General features: G+C 34.6%; 1 protein-coding gene across 5 annotated transcripts; it reads right to left on the reverse strand.

Moving 5' to 3' along the window:
- Positions 1-1,510: 1,510 nt before the first annotated feature.
- LOC106160437 (RING finger protein 151) lies at positions 1,511-14,284 on the reverse strand. Of its 5 annotated transcripts, XM_087011192.1 has the most exons (3): positions 14,152-14,274; positions 12,855-12,906; positions 1,511-6,887 (listed from the first exon to the last, which is right to left on the reverse strand). In XM_087011192.1, the coding sequence occupies exon 3, from the start codon at positions 6,866-6,868 to the stop codon at positions 6,029-6,031; it is 840 nt and encodes a 279-aa protein (XP_086867318.1). In that variant the 5' UTR covers positions 6,869-6,887; positions 12,855-12,906; positions 14,152-14,274; the 3' UTR covers positions 1,511-6,028. The 5 variants fall into 5 exon arrangements, with proteins under 5 accessions (XP_086867318.1, XP_023931353.2, XP_013392516.2 ...); XM_024075585.2 differs by lacking the exon at positions 12,855-12,906 and having other exon boundaries at positions 14,152-14,284; XM_013537062.3 differs by lacking the exons at positions 12,855-12,906; positions 14,152-14,274 and adding an exon at positions 12,549-12,741.
- Between the last annotated feature and the right edge of the window lie 106 nt (positions 14,285-14,390).

Genomic DNA, 14,390 nt, shown 5'->3' on the forward strand with positions numbered 1-14,390 from the left:
AATCTCCAAGGTTCACTGCTACCCTCTACCCGCGCAGCCTAAAGCCCTATATTTTTTACTCTTCTTTTTTTCTAGGTTAAAGCACGAATTTTACAACAGAACACAATACTACACCTCTTATTATTTGATTTGAGAATTCGACATGATCATTCGCCGGAAAAAGTTGAAAGTGATTGCAGATTCTGGTGCAGTAAAACTCGTTTATAAAGTCACAGCATGCCTAGGCAACTTTTTTCTTTAGTGAATTTCACATTATAATATTAAAACAGTATTTAGGAGGAAAGCGACAATCTTTCCAGGATACATTTCATTCACAAGATGATATTATACTATTCTTATTTTTAGAAGAAAAGCAAAATTCAGAAATCGGTTATTTTTAACACATTTTTTCTGTTAGACAACGACCGTTTTGACAACGCAACATGGTGGATGTGGATAATAAATTACTAAGGCGTGGAGACTGGCATACATGCACGACTCGCACGTATGAAAATAAACGAGGCGTGTTATAAAACCAGTTACAACGCACAGCAACATGGTGTGGATGACATCGGACTTTTTATATTGAAAAAAGATGGTTCAACAAAGTATATCAGTTTAGAACTTAATTTCTTTGCCCGTAAAGCCATGTTCTTTTGAAGAAACTCCGAGGACAGTTTGAACAATTTAAGGTCCTAACACAGATCTTCCGCCATGCCTACAGAATTGACTGCGGCTGATACAAGTGCATATAGATTGTGTTGCATAGTGTAAAACACCTGGTTACAATGATTTTATGTCAAAACATCATTTGACAATCCTTATACTCATATCGATAAAATGCTGCACTCGACGTGCTTTTTTTACCTAAATTACGGAAACCGAGCACACGCAAGGAGTTAAGTAGAAAACCACTACATAAAGGGCTTTTAGTGCTTACCCACTAACTTCTTACCCACAGTAATGCGTTAGATGTGCATACTGTGCTTAACCTCAAGGATAAAACACTCCTGTTCAGTTTTATTACTGAGTGAATATCAAACATATGGCGCGTTTTAATTTTACTGATAAATTTATTCATTTTCAAACATTAAAAAGGTATATTTAAAATATTATATTCAAATGTTGTAAAACACAAGACAGATCTTGATATTACAGACAACTGTTAAGCCGTAAAAATCAAAAGGCAGGGGTTCCTTATACCAAATGGGCATTTAGGAAAGTAGATGGCTAATTTTATGCTTCATTTTACATTTTACCTTCAGCATACACCAAGATATTTTGATGATATGCTGTAACACACAGTCAAGGCCGAACCCATATCAGTGATTTGTGTCAAAATAAGAATTTTTTCAATATCACTTTATCTATTGTCCTTATTTATGGTTGTTTGACATTGTTTGACATTTAACGAGCATCAAGTTCTAAAAATAATCTGATCATGCTGTTTTTCAAAAGAAAACATTCCTCTTGAAATAAACCGTCTCTGTAATGCTATTTATTATAATACATTGTTAAAACAAAACAGACACAAAGGCAAGCGATTTATTTATAATGTAAAAATATATACACAAGTGCTATTAAGTGTAAGTATATATAATAACCATGAGGTAATAACTAAAATATACCATTATAATATCATATCAATAATTGCTTCGTTTTTTGCAGCACTTTAATGCTACTTACAGGAGCAGATTTAATAAATGCCTCACCTGGATGATTTATCTTACATCAGGTATTTTTTAATAAACTTATGATAACAACAATTCCCCTCCATTGTGGCATCCCCCTCAACTCTTTTATTAACAAGGCAGCAAAGCTGTCAAATGTACAGACAAATAGCAGGAAATAACAAAATAGGCTACTGTCAATTCTGGTGTAAAAGTACATTATGTTAAACTGCAAATTCAACATCAAATTTTAATTATGCTCAACAGGTAATACCAATGTAAGTAAAATGTGTAACAAGCATAAGGCTTCAGGCCCATGGGAGTTCAAGTTCACACTTTGAAAATGTAAAACTTTCAGAAAAAGAAGTCAATTAGACTGCTTTTCCAACTCGAGCTGCATTTTAGTCCTATGTTTCTTTTTTAAAAGTCTGACAATCATAAGTAATATGGTTTTCCCATGATGGTCATCATGGCAGCAATACCCAAAATTGTGTTTTCTTCTATTTTGATGCAATATTTCATAATGCTTAACAGCATAAAGAATAAAAAATTTAATAATAAAATATACGTATCGTGGATTTTCAGAAAATGTGACTAGCATGGGTCTTCAAGCCCAAGGCGGTTCTAAGTCACACCTTGAAATTGCCAATATGTGAAAAATTAAGTTTTCACAAAAAACTGATTAACTGCCAGAAAAATTTACCAAATAGACTGCACTGCCTAATGGAACTGTATTTTAGTCCCATGTTTATTTCCTGTAAGTTTGAGAACAGTAAGTGACATGGTTATCCTTAAATGGTCATCAAGGGAGCAGTGTCCAAAATAGGGGTTTCTTCAAATTTTGATGCAATATTACATAATGTTTAACAGGATAATAACCATCAATTTTAAATAAATAAAATATTAGTATCATGGATATTCAGAAAATGTGACTAGCAAAGGTCTTCAGGCCCATGGAACTTCAAAGTCACACCTTGAAAATGCCAAAATGTAGACAAGACAGCACTGTCCTGAAATGCATTTTTTTCCATTTTTAACAATTTTTAACATATAACAAAATTAACACTTTACTGCCATTTTTATATGATCAACTAAGAAAATTGATGAGATGGGAAAAATATCAATAGAACAGTGTTTAATGTCCAATTTCCTCCATTCTGAGTTTCTGAACATTGTGAATGAATGAATGAATCTGACAAACTGCAATGATAAGAGTTTATTTCCATTTTTGAAACTCTATTATACAATACATGATAACAAGCTTACCATCATTTTTTCATAATCAACTAACAATGTTGTAAAGATGCAGGAAATGTTAAACAAAGACTTTTACGTATCTTATTAGTTAAATAATGAGACTGTAAACATGCCTAAGAATTGAATCTGAGGAAATGTGAAACAAGACAGTACTGTTATGAAATGGGTTTATTTCCATTTTTAACACTTTTTTAACATAAAACAAAATTAACAGTTTACTGCCATTTTTATATGATCAACTAAGAAAGTTGAAGAGATGTGAAAAATATCAATAGAACAGTGTCAAATGTCCAATTTCCTCCATTCTGAGTTTCTGAACATAATGAATGATTGAATCTTACAAACTGCAATGATATGATTTTATTTCCATTTTTGACACTTTATTACACAATACATGATAACAAGTTTACCATCATTTTTACATAATCAACTAACAATGTTGTAAAGATGCAGGAAATGTCAAACAAACACTTTTACGTATCTTATTAATTAAATAATGAGACTGTTAACATACCTAAGAATTGAATCTGAAGAAATGTGAAAAAACAGCATAACTTATAAAATAATGGCCCGATTATGCTGATTTTCGAACTTGACCTGCGTTTTAGTAAGATTGATTACTTCTGTGAGTTTCATGACAACAGGCCTATCGGTTTTCTTTGAAATGTGTTAACAGTGTTGCATATATGCTGAAAAGTGAAAAAACAGCATAACTACTAAAATGGTGGCCCGATCATGCCGATTTTCGAACTTCACCTGCGTTTTAGTAAGATTGATTACTCCTGTGAGTTTCATGACAACATGCCTATCGGTTTTCTTTGAAATGTGTTAACAGTGTTGCATATATGCTGAAAAGTGAAAAAACAGCATAAATTCTACAATAACGGCCCGATCATGCTGATTTTCGAACTTGACCTGCGTTTTATGAATATTCATCAGCTTTGTAAATATAAAGCCAAAAAGTAAAACTGTCTTCCACTTATGGTGTTAACGCTGAAAGTGCACGGCGACGGCGACATCGACGGCGACATGAACGACGACGACAGACGCAGGTGATGGCAATATGTACAGACATATCTGTGTCTGTACATAAAAATCCTCCTTCATTGCCAAGCTTTCCTGTATTTTACATTTTTATTTCCCTTATTTTTCTGAAGTTTTGAACCTTTTATTGAAATCTATCTATGATTTACCAACCATATCCTTACCTTTTCACCACTTACACAGGAGTATGCTATACAAACATACAAATAAATCATGCAAATAAACAAAAGTTCAAAATTGCTGAACTCTCAAACCAAAATTCTACCAATGTGGATTTTAATAATCGTTAAAAATAACATATAAATGAAATACCACTCAAACTTCTTAGCAAATAAACAAATAAACCTATGAATATATGTATAGATATACATAAAGATTCATCTTTTTTCCCCTCACCTTGGCCCACTTGTTTTTAATAACTATTTGGCATAAGACCTCATTCCAACAAAGAACAAACACCACCAAATGCTCAATGCTACCAGATGTTTGCCATCAATTTGTGACATACTGGGCACTATCACAAATATTCTGGATAATCAAATAATTCATTTGTGTTGTAGAAATGCACAAAAATGTCCCTTTAATATTTTAATAACAGACCATTATATTTACTTGATCTTTTCAATGGGCAAAAATTATCTTTCTATAAAGCATTTGTGGTGCTTTAACTGCATTGAAGAGAACTATAGAGTAACCTGCTTTTTAATTTTGTTTCTACAACTCAATATGGATGTCCTAATTATTAAGATATTATGACTGAAAAATTCACAATCCCCCCCCCCCCATTGAAAAGATCGAGTAATCACTGTATTCATATTCCACTTTAAAAGTTTCCCCATTCCATATATCACAGTGAGTCAGCAACAAGTCTTAAAACCCATGCATAAAAACCAAAGCTGAATGATGCAAACTGTTATATGCTATGTATAATAACAATTGGATAGATAAAAAGACCTATAGTATAAGTATATCACTATGATTATCAGCACTGCAAAGAAAACATTTTAACCAAAAATGGTTAATTGTCAAGAATCTGGGACGGATTAAATGTGCAATTCTGTTCAAAATCAGTTCAAAATCTTTGTCTTTTTGGCATTATTGGGAAAAAAAAGTATAAATTTCACTAGTGATAAACATTCACTTATGCAAAACAAAGTTTCTACATTAAATGACACAAAATTGAAAGAAGAAAATGAAAAAAAAAATTTGCCTTAAAGTTGCTAATTTTTAAACATTTTATGGCCAGTTTTCAGCTAAGCTGGGTAGACCTAAAAAAAAAAAAAAAAAAAACTGAACTAATTCCCTCACTTTGGCAGAGGCACAGAGGGATTAGATTGGCCTTTTATGCTGACCTAATCATAATCTGATGTCTTCCTGATATGGGTCATATTTGGTCACTCTAATAATGACCAATTTGAAAGGAGACACAACTTCAACAAACAGGTATCTGGTTTGACACACAAATTGATATCTCTTGCTACCTAATGACACTATGAATGGCATGACTGAATGATGGCAAAATGTTTGTCTAACAGCTGAAGCACAATTACATATGGCAATGTATCAAATATGAAATTCTACATGGCTTTCTAAGCATAATGATCTTAAAAATATGATGAATATGACAGCATGGTTGTTGTGGCAAACTACAGCTGCTATCTATAGTCTTATGACTCTAAAAGAGTTTTTTTTTTGTGTAGGTGCACTGCATGATGCAAAAAGGGCCTTTGTTTCAGAAGTTTCAACTGCTCAACTTTTAATGTATTATGGCACTACAGATGAAAAAGGCTATGTTCAGGATAGTCTTAAATAAACCAATATATCTTACTTCAAGAAGTATATTTTTAAAGAACCTATCATCTATGTAAACCCTCACTAATTTGAAGTGAATTAATATTCTGAAAAATAAGTTGTAAATGTTATTTTAACTACATCAACCACCATTCCTTATTCCAACCAAATAACTCATATATTGTAGAGGTAGCAAAAAGTGTACTTCCTTAAATAAGAACTATAACAGTTTTAGTTAAAACTGAACTGAACATGGCCTAAGTGATAACAAGACAATACAAAAGTTACTACAGCAGAGTGACCTTCTCTGTCTTATGACACTGACGGCAAATGTGCTTCTTGGTGATGATTCTTTCCTCTGGTTCCCGAATGTGTAAACTACGCAGTAAATCCATCAGCTCTTTCTTTTCCAGTTCTAAGCGTTGTGTCTCCTCTACGCGCTGTTTCTCTTTATCTGATAAGATCTGGACATCCTGTGTGAGACGTGACATCTGAGATTTCAGCTCGTCCACCTGACTCTGCAGAACGCTTTCCCTTTGCACCATGTGGCGCCGCTGTGCATCAAGGCGGAGCTCCATCTCTTGTTTCTGATCTTCAACTTTACAGATCATCTCTGAGCGGAGAAGTTCTAGTGTGGTCCGTAGCTCCGCAATGCAATTGTGATCTGCATCCTCAGTGCTCAAAAGGGGGAGGCCACAACCACGCGGGCATTCACGTGTTCTAAATTCGCACGATTGGAGGTGCTCCTCCATCTGCCTTCGTTCAACCATCACTGTGCATCCCACACTGGGGCACTCCACTGTGTCAAAGGGGCACTCACGGTCATGTGCAGCTGCGTGTTCGAGGTCACACACAAACGTGCAGCCTGCTCGTGTGTTTTTACATCGAATCTGGAGCTGGTTTAAGTCATTTTTCATGTAACGGAATATGGGTTTGAGCTCAGACGCCCATAGTGTCCTTCTGTCCTCTGGGCAGAAATTCTCATGCACAAGCCAGCCATGGATGCAAACTGAACAAAATGCGTGTTCACACGGCGCTTGCAATGGGTCCTCAAGCACATCACGGCAGATGCAACATAAAAGGCCATCGTTGATTGGTCCGATGAATCGCTCAATGTCATAACCCATCTTTGGATTGAGTTCAGCCCTGTAATATGGAGAAAAATAGACGTCAACTTATGAACTGTTCCTAGCAAAATTCTCAAAAAACAAGGTTGATAAATAGACAAAATGTGAATTCAATCTTCACATGACATCAGGGCTCGACATTAGCGCCTGTCCGCCTGTCCGGGACAGGTAAAAATTCAGTTCGGACAGGTGAAGTTGCAGGGTTGGCTGTCCGACGGACAGGTCATGTTTTGTGAGAAATTTGAAGCAAAAGTCTTTAAAAAATCATTTTTGTTGCATACTAACGTCTTTTATTCTCTTCCTAGATGGCATTGAAAAGATTGACCTACTTTTGGCACAAAACACATGCAGTCGCAAAATGAAGTCTGAGTAAACTTACCGCCAAATTATGAAAGTGAACACCCTCCAGAATTTCATCAGACAAAATCTATTCACATATCAGGTTCTTTGCTGAATATTTATTTAGTTCAAAATCTACATGCAATAGTAATAAAGACCGTTCCAAAAACAGAAACTACACAAGTACTGTACTGGGTACAAAGCCAGATTGAACTGGATGAACTGGCTATATCTAGTTTGTTGTCAAGGCAACATACTGCCCGTCAATCAAATACGTTGTATGCTATCTACTCACTATAGAAAGTGAAATCTTTTGGACTGAAGATCTTGTTGAAATGTAGTTTTTTTTGCCAAAATATAACCTGAAATTTTGTATGATGTTTTCTTAAATGACTCTAGCATCACTTATGTTATTTGCAGTTAAAAATTAGTGCTGGAATATGATAAATTAACATTGCTGTCATATACCAGAATGATATTGATGTAAGGAAGAAATTAGTAATAACAAATAAGAGAATTTAAATAAAAAGAAGGGGAACTCTTTAGACTGATTTTATTTAATTCATATATTAAAGAAAAATCAAACACATGATAACCCCTAAAGAAGTAAAATTGTTAACATAAATATAAGTAAAGTATTATAAAATGAATATTATTTAATGTTTCATTGAACTATATTCAAATATTATTAATTTTGAATATTTTAATAAAATTAATTTAACTACCCCCTCCCCACTTCCCACTCAGGGTATTTTTTTCCTTAGCTGTTGTAAAACTTCATGTGAATCTGTTATCAAATTGCAGATTTACAATTAGTAGACCCTGTACCCCAAATCCTAGGAGAAGCCCTGATTGGAACTATGTTAAATCAGACTTATATGCAAGATTTAATCTTCAGGAGTTCACAAGTATGAAAAAAAAAATTATCTGAAAATAAATTCATTTTAAGGTGCATTTTTCCAGCTCATTTGATTGAGTATTTTGGTAATAAATACATTAAATGTATGACTATAAATATTAATTTACAAAGTTCTAGGTATGAACAGAAAAAAGTATATTGGTTTTGTTGGACAGGTTGGTTTGAAAATCGGACAGGTCAAATTTATGATCACCTGTCCGAAGGACAGGTGCTCAAAAAAGTTAATGTCTAGCCCTGGACATCCATTCAAACTAATTAAGTTACTTACTTCAAATCTGACTGTGGTATAATCTATTTAATTTATGAACATGTGTGTAATACATAAATGTAGAGCCTGATCTCGTGTATTAAAAAAAACTCACTTTTGAAATTCATACAGGTCATTAAAATTGACAAGCTTTTAAAAATTAGTCACATTTAAACTGCAAACTATATCAAAAGAGGCAATAAATCAAGGGCTACTTTTATGAGTTATCCCCCCCCCCCCAAAAAAAAAAAAAAAAAAAAGGGATCAGACTCACATCCAGCAGTTTTAACATTTATAAGAGTTGACAAATTCACCCACATACAAAAAAACAACATCACAAGCTCACTCTTTTATCAAAAGTTCACATAATTCTCCTTGCCAACACACCCATGTAACCGCATGTTCCTACAGTGATACACTAGTAACATGAACAGCTACTAGTTAGTGGAAGTAAGTTATTGAGCATAGTAAACACAGTGAACACTGGGTACATTAACCAACTTCCAAGGCTCTTTGCCAGTGATATGTTCTCTACATATTATATTGATTGATTGAATGCACTGTACTGGAATCTGAACAAGATGGAAAAAAAATGCTGTATTTGATAGCAAGCTTAGGATTTAAAGTTAACCACTGCTTTTTCTGCATGTTATGTTTTATAGCTTTAGAGGCTTTATCAACCAAGCGTGTGTGTGTGTGTGTGTGTGTGTGTGTGTGTTTGTGTGTGTGTGCAAATGAAAGCATGTAGGTGTTTGCAAGTAAGACAGTGCATGAACATACATACTCTCACAATATGTGTATGCGAAACATGGATTGCACATACTATCTTGAATATGTACAAGATAAAGTTTGCTTGATTGCCAGATTCAAAAGTAAAGGACATAGCAGGAATAAATTAGAAAGTGAATTTAGCTGCAAAGTGACAGACTGAAGTCAAAGAATGTTCAGAGTAAAAAGCACAGTTAACAGAGGTCTCCAATGATATGTTTATAGAAGAGATCTATGTCATTATTGTAACAATTTTTTTCTTGTCACTTCGGTTTGTTGAAAACTGCGAGTAAGCACAATGATATACATAAAATGTATCCAACGAAAGGCAAACATAATCAAAACAGATATCACAATGACATCTATAACAGAGAAAACTGAATCATCACTATTATTACAATGAGAATATTACAGTTATCGCCATGTTTATACTATCTTCCAATGAGAAGAAACTAATAACTACAGCACATTCCAGTAGAATTATAATTCAGAATTTACCTGTCTGTTCAAGCACCTTCAAACCTCCCCTGACTTAAATATTAACACTATCCCTGCTGTGCTGCTGGCAGGTGTTTGATCACATTATTCTCCATCTAGATCAACCTCACATTTTATACTGTCAATACCAGATATCCAGCCCTTAGTCCTCTTCAAATCCACATCAAATCACATTAAATACCAGGCATAGCCACACATAAAGCTTTGGTCAACTTAGATGGGATTTACTCTCTGTCTTCAATAGCAGAGTAAATATTGACTAGAATGCCAAGTGCACTTGTCACGACTTGTGTATGTAAAGGGGGGGGGGGGGGGGTGAGTGAGAGAATGTGTGTGTGTGTGTTTATGTGTGTGTGCATGTGTAAGAGATTAAGAGCAAGAGTGAGAGAATGTATGTGTGTGTGTGTGTGTTTATGCATGTGTGAGATGAAAAGAGAGAGTTTTAGTGGGAATATTCATGTGTGAGAGATTAAGAGGAGGGGGCAATTGAATGGCGGGGGAGGGAGGGAGTGAGAGAGGAAGGAAGTTAAGGAGGGAGACCACAGGTCTGACTAGAGTAGACAGAAAGCAGAAAAATCCATTTAAACTCTTCCAAAGCACTGGAATGCCATCAATTAACATCCTTCTCCCCTCCAAATATTTATAAATTATTCTTCAATGGGCATGCTTTTCAGCAGAAAATGATCACTTTAACATTTTCTCTTTAGTCCAGGTATGCACAAACACCTGTCATAGCTATCTCCCAAATCTGCTGGTACATAACTTGGCATCCTTTTCTCAAATCTCACATTCCTAGTTTCTAAGATGAATGAATGTCAGCCATCACCTGCCATAGGGCCCAGGGACAAGGATAAAGATACCTGTGTTTACTGTCAGTTCATTCATCTTCGAAACTACAAACTACAGACATTCGGTAGTGTTTTTTTTCTACTTAATCAAACTACTACTGGTTGCTCAATAATTTGAACATCATGCTGTGGACCCTGCAACTGATTGCAATTACACGATAATGAGTTGTATATTTTGTTATTTTTATGAATATACAACTTTTTTACTGTTAATCTTGCTGTCATTATGTATTAACATATGACCATTTCTCTGATAAGAAAAATCCAGTTTCTGTACTTGGCCAAAAACAAATTATTTTTCAGACAGAAGTCTAAATATCTACCTCAGTGGCATTGCCTGCATGATGACCTTACCTAAACTTTACACAACCTGGGTCCAAACTTCCCAAACCACCTTTTTCAACATCAAACTATATGATTACTGTTCATTCAATAAGCCAAAGAATTCTAATGGGTTCAGATTTCCACATAAAAAGTGGATGTTGATAGGGATCTCGCAATCCAATCCCTAGCAACTGTCGACAGTCAAAGCAGTGTTTATGACCACGCTGAGAGGCTAAGTTATGAATTATTATATGAACTTCCATTCTGTGGTGTAAACCCAATGGTGTTTAAGCATCATAAAGTTTACTCAAACATGCAGGTGTAAAATATTGCCAGCTCTGCAAAAGGCCTACAGCCAGCAATTTCAAATTGGGGGGGGGGGGTCTGAAAAATCAAATCGAGTCAGTGTAAAACCAAGCTCTCAGTCAGATTCAGAGCAGGCCTTTTTCAGTCAAATTAACTGACATGTTGAAATATCACATGGTGGATAGATATTGCCCTAGGTGGGGCACTGTGGGAGGGGAAAATATCACTACACACTTGGCATGTACTCCAGAAAAAAAAAAATACTCCTTTTAGTGATTCACTTTAAAATATTGAATAGTAAAAATAAAAGGTGAATTCTAGGTGCACATGCAAAAGCATGATGGCCAACTACGCTTCTGTCCAAACAAAAAGCATCATTTAAAAAAATATTATTATCTATAAAAAAAATCATAAAAACACAGATACCTTGGGCAGTCTGTCAAAGTCTGGTTTTGCTGTTCACCACTACCCGTACACACTGACTGCACTGACCACATTCTTCAACTGGTCACCATCATAGACTATACTCTAGGTCTCCTGGATTGTGCACTGACAATATGGAACATCCTATCTCACCTTACCAACTGCTTTATACTTATGATGAGCACTAACCAATGGGAACAGATGTTTCATATACCAAGAAAACTTTTGACCAATAGGCAAAAGTATTACATCTTTATTCATCATATATACTGATCAATCACAAGGTGACAATTATAATTATTTGACCCAGAAAAACCTATCAGATCAAAGATCTGATATTTCTTGTTGACTGGGTTCATATCAGTTCATTGAATAATATCCATAAACAAATGCATGAGAATACTTCTTTTTGGAAGAAGCTGCAAAAGTGCTGAGTATGATTAATGTTACAACAGCCTACCACCAGTAAGTCTTTTCAGACAGAGGAAAGCTTTCCTGCAAATAAAAACTTTACAATGCTGTAACCATGTTGAATGATTAACTTTATCTAATCAGCTTTACACAACAAGGGTTTCCCTTTGTTTGACCAATCATTGTGATTCTCAGAATTTAATTCCTTTCTCTTATTAATCCACAATTTTGAGATAATTCCCCCACATTAATCCTCCTTCCCTACTCCAGTTAATCCTTTCATCCAGATTTTGCATCCATCTTACTCTGGTATTAATTTCTCGGGACTACTACTACTAGTACTAGTATATTGATAAATATAGTAATTTCAGCATAGTTGTAAAACATAAAATGTCATATGCTGAAAATCAGACACTTATAACATGTACATTTATTTAATCTTATGCTATACCAACCTTTTCATAATGTGCAGGGATGGGTTAAGCAATGATTTGTGAATAGATCAAAAATTCTTTTGGTTTTTTGAAGAAAATTTCATTTGGTAGAAAAATCACAGTTACCTTTAAGTCCACTTACAGTTTGCAAAATATACCTTACCCTAGCAGATGTATTCCCTGACCAGGGGTCTCTCTGTCAAGCTCCCAAATAGATGTGAACTATTATATTACAATCCACTTACCACACCTGTTTACATACATTACAGTTACAATACTGAGCACCGCACCAATACTGTTTACCTTCAATGACCAATACATGATCAATACAGTGTAAAAACAAAACGAAACAAGGGACACAGTCCCAGAGAGACTGGAGCCGTGAAATGGAAAACAGTGGAATCAATTACACAGGCGGAACTTTGTTCTGTTGACACCACTGGGGTCTGCTGCGTAATATTTACCCTACCTGTGGGTTCTTTTTATTATGAAGAAGAAAGACCGCGACCCATGTTGTGTGGCTGTGAAAAACAAGAGGAAACAAATAGATCAATAAATTCCGCAAAAAAGGGGTCATGTTTAATTGGAATATTTTGTTTGTGTAGTGAAAAATGTTTTCAATCTGTTTAATTCACATTTGACCTGAGAAATTAGAGTCATTTCAATAATTTCAATAAGCTCCTTTGTTTGGCTTTGTAAACCAGTTCAGATATAAATATGGGCTTGCACTTAGTCTATGATCCAGTTCATTATTTTCATGGTTGGGTTTAAGACTTTGTTCAATATCTTACATATAGCTAGACTTCAGAGGATAAGATACATTATTGACAATGGCTCGAATTTTATCACTTGGCAAAATGTTGATGAAAAATAAATGAACTGTCAATTGATCATGATATGAATTGTCTCTGATCAACAGACTAAAATGGTAAAAATATCCCTATGCATGAAGATATTATGGAGTTGTCATTCTTTGAAATTTTCCTACATATCCTCATTTCATCATAAAGAAAAAAACTATCCTGATTTCTTAAATCAAAAATATAATTTGTACTCATTAAAATTGCTAAAGCACATCTGTTCATTTATATATCCAAATATATTCTTTTTAACATTCAAAATAATATAACTAATAACATAAACAGATAACTGCTTTTGTACAAATATAAATACCACTCCACAATAAAGGGATTGTAAATATTTCCTCTAGTACAGAACCTGGGCCATGAGGTTATTCTGATATTTTTATCATGTTTTCTGTCATTTTTTCTTTACCTTTCTTTATCTTTAAAAAATTCCTTCAAACCAGTAGTTCATCAATATTTCATCTTTTTCTTGAGCTGATGATGGCTTACCCACATCATCTACGAGTTATAATACTCAATTTAATCAACTGAGGAAAAAAACATATCCATGGCGTTCCAAGACAAAGGCTGAGTAACTTTTGGCTTGATCGCAAGGTTCAAATATTTCACAGCCCCGCCTAAGTTTAGACGTAAATTTAATCAAGTGCCATGAGTAACACCACGGCTTAAATACATTTAACACCCTGACTGAACTGTAGAAATCTCCGCCCACATGCACTTGGCAAAGAACCTTGTTGTGGCTTTCAATGAGGAATTGCAGTTAAACTGTACCTAAAACCAGCAGCAGAATTTTGCCTTGGTACCGAACTTTTTTATGCTCTTGTATTTTAAGGTTTCAAGACTGGATACATCAGTGACATTGTATACATGATTTAATATATACGTGCTTTGGCGACTTACCTACTGATTGTCACATGCTTCAACCAAAAACGTTTCCACTTTTCTTTGTGTTAAAGTTTCCTCACTCCATCACGCTTCCAACTTTGCCCTCGCGTACTTTATTGTTTGGCTAGCAGCTTACCTATACTTAAGTTTCGAACGTTTTGGATATATTTTATGTACTCAAAGTCTATTGATTATCAACTGAATAAATTTAAAATTACTTGAAGTATTGTTTTCAATGAAATATATGTACCTCA

This window comes from Lingula anatina, chromosome 4 (genome assembly GCF_051362555.1).
Source record: "Lingula anatina isolate TDL-2025a chromosome 4, LinAna3.0, whole genome shotgun sequence".
NCBI lineage: Eukaryota > Metazoa > Brachiopoda > Lingulata > Lingulida > Lingulidae > Lingula > Lingula anatina.

Coding starts and splice junctions, on each gene's coding strand:
- LOC106160437 (XM_087011191.1), bottom strand. CDS start 11,614: ATGTGGTCAGTGCAGTCAGTGTGTACGGGTAGTGGTGAACAGCAAAAC. Junction 6,888..11,543: donor ACTTTGACAGACTGCCCAAG/GTATCTGTGTTT, acceptor TCCATATTACAG/GGCTGAACTCAATCCAAAGA.